This window comes from Charadrius vociferus, unplaced genomic scaffold, assembly GCF_000708025.1.
Source record: "Charadrius vociferus isolate BGI_N301 unplaced genomic scaffold, ASM70802v2 scaffold532, whole genome shotgun sequence".
Lineage (NCBI taxonomy): Eukaryota > Metazoa > Chordata > Aves > Charadriiformes > Charadriidae > Charadrius > Charadrius vociferus.
The window spans coordinates 23592-33883 of NW_009647271.1; the positions used below are offsets into that span (position 1 = coordinate 23592).

Genomic DNA, 10292 nt, shown 5'->3' on the forward strand with positions numbered 1-10292 from the left:
AGGAGCATTGTCCCCGCAGTCCCTCATAGTGCGGGGCCCCATGGTTGTATGAGCAGCCCTCGGAAGCAGAGCAAAAAGCTCAGCGCCCCTCCACTGTTGGCACAGTGCTATTGCGAGCTGTGCGTGGCGTCACGGGGCAAAACACCCTCCGTGCTCCCTGCACGGTGATAGTCTTCCACGCTAAACCTCATGCCGGTCCAATTTAATGCTAATATTCAGCACATCCTCAATCCAGAATTTATTTTAGAGAATTAAATGAGCTGTTACCAACCTAAAGAGCACCGTACAGAGAGCAGACAAACTGAGCTTCCTACAGTCATCCTCGTTTGAGCTGAGGCGCGTTGCTGCGTGGGTAGCAGGGCAAGTTGCATCTTAGAAACCGGCATTTGGAGTTTTTAGAGCCACTGTTGTTTGCTGCTTTTGGAAAGGAAGAGTTTGGAGGCTTAATGAAGTCGGTGTCATGTGCAGATGGGGTTGTATGTACGCTGCAAGGCTAACTGGGGTCTGTGCATCACCACAGAGCGCTCACACTTGCGGCGCACAGGCTATGGTTCAGGTGTGAGCTGTCAGGCAGTTGCTAGGGAGAGATCATAGCTGATTTTAGGAGGCAGCATGGCTATATTGAGTTGTGGTGTGACGAATAAGCTGATTGCTGTGTGGGGTGGGGTCACTTTTAATTATCCGGATTGTCATCACACTTGTTATCTGGGCTGGTTGCCTGGAGTTAGGAGCAGGTTGTAGCTGAAAAAGGCTTAGAAACTCAACCTCCTGAAAGATAACTTCTACAGCAGTCTCGGAGGACGTTAGTGGGCTAGAAAAGGGGGTGGAAATGACTGATGTGCTTATCTGCAAGTTGTCAGAAATCCCGGCATGGCCCTGCTGTCCTGTCCCTCTCTGCACCTCCGAATGCTGCTCACCTCTCCCCGTACCTCGGCTCCCGCTCCGCCTTGCTGCCCCCATCGACGCCTGTGCACGCCGGGGGTGATCGCAGGGTCTGTTCTGTGTACACGTCTCCAGAGCTGCTATGTAAAACCGTCACAACTTTGGCTGTGCATGTAAGCTAAACCAAGGTGTTACCTAAATGAGGTCAGCCCCATCGTGCCCGCGCGCTGCAGCAGCCGCCGAGCTCCCAGCCCTGCTGGCACGCATTGCTGGCGGGCGTTGGATCCAAAGCACACTGTGGTGGCTGGGCACGAGGGGCTGAGCTGAGGCATGCCCTGTCTTCTCCCCTCTCCTCCTCCTCTCTCTCTAGCCCATGTACTCTCCTCCCTGCCCCTAATTGTTGCTGGAGCCTGAAACAGCCACATGTGATCATAGATCTGATCCACTCTGCAGCTGCTGCCTAAAGAACAGCCCAGTTGTTGGGTGGTGGGATTGGGACGGAGGTTACTCAGCCACTGCATTACAGTTGCATTTACTTTCCTTCCTCTCCCATTTCCTTGGTTAAAATGTTTGACAAGTCTCCGTCTCCCATCAAACACCCGCTCTTTGCTGGCGGAGTGGAGCTGAGCAGGCAGCTGAAGACAGTGATAGGCAGGAGCTGGCACGGGGGAGCATCGCTTTAGGGGAAGCCTGGAGGACAGCTGGGCTTGCACCAAAGCCTTGCAGGAGGATTGGAAGAGTCAGGACTTATCTACTTTTTTTTTTTTTTTAAAGCTCAACAAAATCTGCTGTAAGATTAGTTTCCTGCAGACTTACTCCTTCAGGAATGTGCTGGTTCTGTCCAGGTGCCAGGGCATGGCAGAACAGCACCTGAGGATGTTCTCAGATGGATACCCGTCTCTTGCTGTTGTAAATGGTCTGAATTGGTAATTAACTTCGATCCAGTTGGGGAACAAAATGGCTCTGACCTTGATGGGCTCCACAAAGGCCTGGCACTGGAACAGCAGAGCTGAGACAGCATGTGTGCCCACATTGGGTGTTTGTTCCTTGGGGCATTAACTCCTTGGTCACTGCTCCCCTTCCTACACTCTTGAATATCAAAGTCCTTGTAGTTGATGTTTATTTTTAGGTTACTTTTGGGGAATCTGATGGGCTTTGTTTTAATAAAACAAGCTAGAGTTTGAATGTGAGATGTGCCTCTGGTTGCACGCTTCTAGCAGTCCCGTGAAACACGTCGGTATATTTACACAGCGGACGCTGTTATCCACAACCCTGATCGTAACGCATCAGGCTGTGAAATTGGGGCCTTCTTTCCGTTCCCTAGTCTACCTTATAAAAAAGTTTCCCTGGAAAAGAGGGAACTGTGGAGAACTCGGATGCAGGTGAGTAATCCCGTGTCCTGTAACGTGCTTTGCAATGCTCTAGGCTTCTATCTGGGTCATGCGCTTGCGGCAGTGGAGCGTGGTGGGAGCGCTGGCTGTCGCTGAAATAGGACCCTCACCTGCCTGTGCAGAGCAGAGTCTCATTATCAAAGGTCACAGAGGAGAGGTCTGGTGAGGTTTAGCGTGACACCTTTGCTTTGCCCCATTTCTTGCATCCAGGGTTATGCCCAAGAATGTCTTTATTGTGTGCATAACCTGTTTCAATTTTTCTCCACTAGGCGTGAAAAGGTCATATTCCCCACCTTGGTCATGGGTAAATGAATTCATTTGCAATGATAAGCTGCATGCAGTTTAACTTGGTGCTTGGAGGTGCAGAGCTGGTGGTTATGCTAACTGCATGGGGTTGTTCTCTTAGCGTTACAAACTAATAGTCCGTTATCAAAGCCTGGGGCTATAATCTCTTTCTCCTTACTGTATCTAAACTTCTCCGATGCTGTGACCTGTTGCAACCCTAAGATTGAGTGCTGCTTGCTTTCTTGATCTAATTAATACTTCTTCAAATGCATGCGTGTTTCTGATTGAATCGGTCATATCGGAGATATGGGGTGAAGTATTGCTGCTGTTAATTTAGTTAATTTTGAAAGTTAGTTTGCCCTTTGATCGTGTTTTTCCTTCAACGTTTTCCTGGCTACCGGCTTGCCGGTGCTTGGTTGCTGTGGTTCTGGCTAGTGGGAAAGCAAACAAAGGGCACAGATGTGCTGGGAGCCGGCCAGAGTTCCAGAGCAGGGGGAGAGGCCGGCAGTGGTGTTCCTGCTCGCTGTCCCTGTCCCTGCCTGGCACGGCCGTGCCAGCTGGAAGCACGCGTGGTGGCACGGTTGTCCCGGCAAGGCTGCGCAGGGCCGGGGGTGGCGGGCTCTGCAGGAGGGGGTCCTGCGGCACAGGGGCTCGGGGCAGGCAAAGCCTGCAGTCACTAAGGGTCGGACTCATCTCGCCCGTCTCTCGATGGAACGTGGAGGGTTCCCCGTGCTGTCAAAAAGGGCAGGTCCCTACCAGCCTAATCTGCCACAGCCTTGTCCCCATTCTCCTCCTTACATCTCCGTCCTGGGTGTTCCTCTGCCTCCTTGTGCTCTTACTGCTTCTTGGGAGAGTAAGTGGTGCGTTTTAAAGCACTGACCTGTCTGGAAACGCGCTTTTCCTCTTGTTTTCTTGTGGGGTTGGTCTCCAAATAGGCTTCGACCACATCCTCAGGCTGGGCTGTTTGGCCACAGGAGAATCTTCTCCTGAGGTTTTGTTGGATACTTAGAGTTGAGAGAGTCTTGGAGATAAGGTGCTGAGTACAAAATACAGCTTGAAGTAAAGGTTAATGAGTTAAAAAAAAAAAATAATCTATCTTTAGCAGTCAGAGGGCAGAGAGGGTGGTTGGAAATGGGCATGAAGTCCAGGCCGCTGCAGGAACAGGCAGTCCGAAACATCCATCAGAAACCACTGCGGGGGACGTTTCCAGCAGGGACCGGTGCTTTTGGCTCCCTTTGAAGCACTGGAGCCCCATTTCCCAGGAAGCCCAGAGCAAAGGCGCACAGCGCAGGCCCCACGGACCGTGTCGGGTCTGAGGGATGGGGAAACGAGGCAGTAGCAGGAGGCAAGTGACCTGGCTGGGGTTAATCACTGCGGGCAGGTTTCCGGGCCGTTGGGCAGCGTCAGCTCCGTGCAGCAGCCCTGCGCGTGTGCCAGGCCTGGGCAGAGCGGCCGGAGGCTGGAGTGATGCACGTGCCGCTCCTGGCGCTGTCTGAGACCTTGGAGACGGAGCACAAGGACTTCTCTTCCCAGCTCACTTCTGGGAGGTGACGCAGGAGTCATCCAGCGCATTTTATTTGTTGTTTTTTTGCAGTTTTTCTGCTTAGCTTATTTTATTTTCCTTTAACTCTGTTGCTAACAGAAATCCGTGGCTGGGTAAGACCTCGGTAAGCTCAGCCATAACGCCAGCTTTCAGCATCCCCCTAGTTGCTGCTAATATTTGAAGCCTTTTCCTGTGCCCCACTTACCGAACCGGCTTTCTGCAAATCAAAGCCGCTGCTTTATCTCTATTTCTGCACCGAGGGCAAGTTTGGGCCGGCAGGATGCGATGAACAATGCAGGTAACTGACTCCAGGAGCTGATCCTGGGAGGAGCTGCCACAAACAAGTGCTCTAAGCTGCCTTCCTGCTCTCTTTTTTTTTTTTTTTTTTTTTTAATTAGGGGGCAATGGGGAAACCTCAAAAAGCTTCCAAATTGGGGTTCCTATCTTTTCCATCTTCAGCAGAAAGCCTGCTTGTGTCTCCCCTGTGCATTTCTAGTGCTGGGAGCACTCCCTATCTTGCGCTGGTTAACACTTGTAACCCTTACAGCACTCATCCTCCTGCTGCCGCAGCTCTGCAGTGGGGCTTCTTCTCCCTCCTTGGCTTCGGCTTCACTGGGTGATCTGCAACACTGGTGATTTAGGCAGAGTCCTGTCGTGTCCATGTGGCATCTGTGCTGAGCGCCTGATTGCTGCATGGCCTCAGGACTTGTTTCGTGTGCCTCCGGGAGATGGAAGAGGGCACCCAAGCTGCTAAATGTGCATCTGAGCAGGAGTTGAGGAGGGTTAGACGTGTGTTGCTTCATTTAAAAGAAGAAACTGCCTGCAGAGGCAGCTCTGCCGGGTGGTGACGGCTGCAGGGAGGCGTTCTCCCCACAGGCAGAGCTTGGGTGTTGGAAACCCACTTTGGGAGCAGTTGGTGTCCCAGAAATAGCAATATTTGAGACGTTTGTGCTGCTTGATTTGGCCTGTCCTGGTGTAGCACCATGTGCTGATGCCACGCGTTGGGTTTGGATTCAAATAGGTCGTGTCGGGGAGGCAGACAGCGACACGGAGGCGCCTGGTGGCGGGGGGGGGAAGCAGGTTTGGTGCGGAGGGGAATGCTGCACCGAAGTTTGAGCGTGGCCCCTTCTGCCCAGCCTCATGCAGTGCTGCGGGGGAGCGCTGGGCTGCAGGGACAGGCTGCACGGGGAGCGACAGCACTTGCTATGGGCTTCAAAGGGACCAGTTGTCCTCCCCAGCCTGGCTGTCCTGCCGGGCTGCACCGGAGGTGGCACGGCCGGGAGGTCACGGTGGAGACCGGTGCTCGTTCGGCCGAGCTGCAGACCCAGCCGGCCTGCCCAGGGCGCCGGTGTTGCCCAGGCACCATCCTGCACGCGGCAGGGACTGAGTGCCATCCGACGGTGTCGGTCACAAAGAGCAGCTCTGAATTCAGTGCAGAAAACGCGACAAATCCATAGAGCTTGGCTTTAATGTGACTCGTCAAACACGAGCACTTCCAGGCTGCTGCTGCTGTTGAATGTCACTCTTGTCTAACCTTTTCAAAAGGGAGCAAACTACCGCAGTTTAATCCTGTTTGGTCTCTTTGTTTGTTTGGTTTTCTCCCCGGTCCTACTTGGCAGAAGTGCTTTGTAGCTGATAACTAATTTGCAGCGTCACGTCATGCTCAGGTTGGCTTTGTGCCCCGTCATCCAAATGCGAGTAGTGAAACACACTTGGCCCTAAGTTGCTTCTAGCAGCTTTTCATTGCACTGAAATGGGAGTTGAAGTTTCCAGCTTAATGGGGAGGAGGTGGGAAAGGGGATTTTTCCCTGCTCTGACCCGGGCTGTGCTAGGTGGATGTTTAACAGCAACAGAGGGAGAGGAAACAGCCTGCTCCATACGGCGGGGAGCTGCGTTGTCATGGGAATCTGTCCTTGCGAGCAAGCGTTGAAATTTTAGCTCTTCATCTGCTCTTCTAGAGGATTTTGTAACTGCCCAGTGCAATGGCAGCAGCTTCCTGGGTTTGCTGGCAGGGTTTTCACATCCCTGAGCCAGGAGGTGCAAGGTCACCAGTGAGCCATGCAAAAGGGAGTGTGAAAACAGCACTGGTCCGTCCTGGGGACGATGTCGTGAGCCACCTGTATGTGAGCTGCTGGCACGTTGGTCCCTTCGGCAGTGGTGGCAGTGAGTGGGATGCATTCCTCCGAGCGCTTGCACTGGGTGCAGCCCGGGACCCCAAAGCCGCTGGGTCCCAGGTTGGCTCCTTCCTCATCAGTAGGGCCCTCACACTTCTTGCTTTTTCTCACCGGTCCAAGCAGCAAAGGCTGTCTCCTGAAGTGTCCCTTCTCACCAATGTGGCTCTGCCAGGAGAGACCCGAATGGCATCTTCTGGGGTGCTGGTGGTTCAGGCAGAGCTGGTGAAGTGCTGCAGAGGCACGTCTTGGGAGCAGGCAGACATGGAGGCGGGGTCCTGTCCTGCCTTGCAGGGGTATGTGGGGGGGTCTCCCCCCACCTTCAGTATGACAAACCCAGCCGTGAGGGCAGGGTGCTGGTTCTGGGACAGCAGTGGGGGTGGACATGCTGTCCTGATAGAGGAATGTTACTGCTTCTGGTTGTCAAGGCGGCGGTGGTGGTGGTGGTGGTGGTCAGCAGATGGTGAGCCTGGGCAGACGCTGTGTGTTGAGCCTAATTACGGAAGATCTGTCAAAGCCATAACAGAGTAGAGATGGAAAAGCTGTCAGACCCATGTGCTCCTCTCCCAGTCCCCCAGCAAGCCAGGTTCTCCATGCCTTCACCTCTCCCAAGAGCCTTGAGAAGGGGGGACCCATGGATCGTGGGGGTGTGGAGGCACCCAGAGCCCCCGCTGCAGCCCAACCAGCGGTAGTGTCGCATCGGGCAACTCTGCTGTGCTTTAACATGTGCCTCCCTGCTCCCGTGTGCCATTGCTCTGTGTGTGTCCATCCTCATTGTCGGGCAGAGCTTGTGTAGGGTCACCCGTGAGGGACCTGGGGATGCGGATGGAGTTGGCCCTGGCTCCACTGCAGAGTCCTGTGATGGTGCCGCAGCACAGTGCTGCCAGCCCAGCCCTGGGCGCTGCGCATTGCTCACAGGCGTCTGCAAACGGCTGCTCCCAGGCAAACAGGCAGCGACGGAGAGGGCAGGGGAGCTGATGGTGGGGACCAGGCCTGCAGCACTGCTGTGCCCGGTGCCTTCCACTGCACAGACCCGGTTGTGTAGCCCCTGTCGGCTCAGGGTCTGTGTAGGAGCCCTTTGGCCTCCTGGGCTGGTCACCTTGGCCAGCACGTGCCGGCGCTGGGCAATGGGTTGAGCACCCACCTGTGGGTGAGCACCGATCTTCACAGCTGGAGGTGGGGGCCCTGTCAGGGTCATCTGTTGTCCCTGCTTGAGCAGCCACTGTGCAGTCAGGGTGAGGGCTGCAGTGAGGAGGGAGGAGAGGGGTCTGGTCTATCTTTCAGCTGCTGGTGGTGGGGAGAGGTGAGTGGTGCCATCTCCTGGGGATGCTTGTCACTTAACGGCCTGTCTCTTGTTGCTTCTCAGGGCAGTAAACGGCTTTGATCAAGGTCCCCCCGGCCTGGGAGCGTCTCGACCATCCTCAGCGCCTGGCATGCTCCCCCTGAGCATATGAGCCTGTGGGAGGTCGTGTTCGGACTTGCGGATGCTTTTCTCAGCCCACCAAGAGAAGAACTCGTCCCATTCCTCCCCGTTCCCACCCCGCTGGAACACGACCTGCACTGTGCTGCCAGAGGAGACCCTGCACTCACGGCCCTTCATGTCATGTTAATACAGCTTATTTTCTCCTCTTGCTGTAGTGAACGTTCTCTGACTTGGTCTATGCCCTGTGCCGCACAGGCTGAGACACGCAGTGCTCTGTTTCAGGGGATGCAGGAGTCTTGCTCGCCAAACCTTGGCCAGGCGGTTCGTGGCCCCTTGCTTTATCACTAACTTAGGTTTGGCATGACACAAACGTTGGCTGCTCCTCTTTTCCTTGCCTGCCCCAGCTTCCTGCCACTTAGGATGGGCAGCTGCTGCCCTCCCAGTAAGGCTTCCGCCTCTTGGAAGGGGCCGTGGGTGAGGCTGTGCGATGGCACTTTGGACATTTGTGCCTGGGAATCAGGTCCAGGTAAGTGACTCAGTTACTGCAGCTTAATAAATTACTGCCGGGCAGGCGCGCGGCTGTCGCTGCCGGTGCGTGTCCCCCTCCTGCCTTGTGTCAGAGCGCAGAGGGGAGGATGAGCGTATCTGCCAGCCCTGCCTGTACGGCCCCATCGCCCGCTGGTTAGGTGGCTGTGCACAGCAGGGCCGGGCTCCTCGGGCGCCAGGGCGCAGCAGGGAGGGAGGAGGGATGGAGGTGCTGGGTGGCAGCACGCTAGAGGTGACTGTCACAGCCCCAGCACGTGTCAGTCGCAACATCAAATGCCTTAGCGTGAGCTGGCAGGGCTGAGCGCTGCTGAAGCGCTCTCCTTCCGTGCTCCTGCACCCAGTAACACATTTAGCTGCTGTAGCGTGCTCACGGTGTCCACAGGGCTGTAGCACAGCTTCTCAGCCCAACTCTACGCAGCCTTCCACCCACCTCCGCAACAGGGACTGGGCTGAAACATTAGGAAGCCACTAATCCAACTGGCCCCACTGCCCGTGACCACCTCCTCAGGCCCCTGTAACCATCACAACCATGTTCTGATCTGTGTAACGTATGACTGGATTTTACAGCGTCACCTATGGGCTTCTGTGACAGTTTTGGGCGACTGTGTACCTTGTGGGTCTTTCAAGCAACGTATTTGTGCGATTTCTCTGTCTATGTGCCTCAGAGTTGGTGGATTTTCAAATGAACCAGCAAACCCAGCTGGGGTTTGATCTGTGGGTTTAGAAATCTTTGTTCCTGGTCAGGTCCATCACCTTCAGTTGGCTCTGCAGCTCCGAGTTGGTTTATTTACAAGCGCTGAGAAAAACCATTGGCCCCAGCAGAAAGGAGGTGGGATGTGTCCCCCCCCTACTGGTGGGGTTTGTATGGTTCTCCTTTCCTGTGCATCCTCTGCTGCATTTGACTGTTTACATTTGTTTTATTGTATATAGGTTTGTAAACATAATATCTTTGCCTAAGATCTTTGTACATAACTTGGGCTTTGTAGCTTTATTTATTCAAAATCTCTATGGCATGTTTCAATAGGACAGTGTACCATACCACCGTGGTGACACAGATGATGATGTGGGTTAAAACCAACTGAGAGTAATCTTCCAAAAATAAAGTTCTTTTAATGTGGAATCAGTGGGTTTTGCAGAAAGTATGGCAGTGGCTGTATTTTGTCATGTAGTATTTTGTGCCAAGCCCCAGCACAGGGTGGTGATGGTGCTCTGTACTGCCACAGAGCTCCGGCTCCCCTTCCCTTGGAGCATCGCTTCATAACTCTGTGCCCAGAGGGGAACAACTGCTGTTGGAACCGGGGCTGAGCCAATGCAGCTGCAGCCTCTGCTCCCAGCACTGACCATCCTGGAGGCATGGCTGAGTCCCGCCTTTCAAGAGTTGATTTTGGGAAGCATTGGAGGCCTCCAGCTGCAGCTGCTGGGACTGTTGCCTCCTTGGAGGAGCTGAAGGTGTTTCCTCTGCAGAACTGGGAGGGTTGGGGCTGTTCCCCAGCATGCAGTGTCCCTTCCTGGGCGCAGGGTGGGCTGACGGGGCAGCTGGGTGGGCACCCTCTGTGCTGCCTCTCCCAGGCCATTGGGCTCAGCTCCAGCCCAGCTGCTCCCAAGACACCGCACTATGGAACTGACCCTGGGGCAGATGTTCCAGCACCCACTTGCCCATCCACAGGCAGCAGCCAGGGCTGTGGTCTCAGGGCCATAGGCTCTCCTCCGGCTGCACCAGACCTGCAGTGCCCCATCATGGACAGAACACTCCCCACTCCCTCTGGAGCACTGTCCCTGCCCCATGCAAGGGGGGGGAACCATGCCTCCCCACTGTGACCAGCATCCTCTGGGGCTGCAGTGCCTTGCAGGGTCACCCTCATAACACTCAACCACCTTCCATACTCTTAAAAATCCCCAGGTAGCAGTAAGCTGTTGTTGCCCAGAGCCTGGGTCTTCTCCCTTCTTGCAGGGACAGGGCAGGCCCTGTGCTCATCCCAGCAGCAGCCACAGCGTTGAAGGAAAAGGTGCCCAGGACTGAACAGCGTTCCAGGAGTGGTGCCTGGGAGCAG

The 10292-nt window shown here is 54.9% G+C and overlaps 1 protein-coding gene across 2 annotated transcripts in view; it reads left to right on the top strand.

Moving 5' to 3' along the window:
• Window positions 1-7783, top strand: part of NDEL1 (nudE neurodevelopment protein 1-like 1) — an 18885-nt gene extending 11102 nt beyond the window's left edge. The window contains exon 8 of one of the 2 annotated variants that reach the window (XM_009879999.1): window positions 7639-7783. In XM_009879999.1, the coding sequence (XP_009878301.1) occupies window positions 7639-7726 (88 nt within the window). In that variant the 3' untranslated portion in view covers window positions 7727-7783. Of the gene's footprint in view, window positions 1-2542; window positions 2586-7638 lie in introns of those variants that run through there. The other variant, XM_009880001.1, reaches the window with a different exon arrangement.
• Window positions 7784-10292: the final 2509 nt, after the last annotated feature.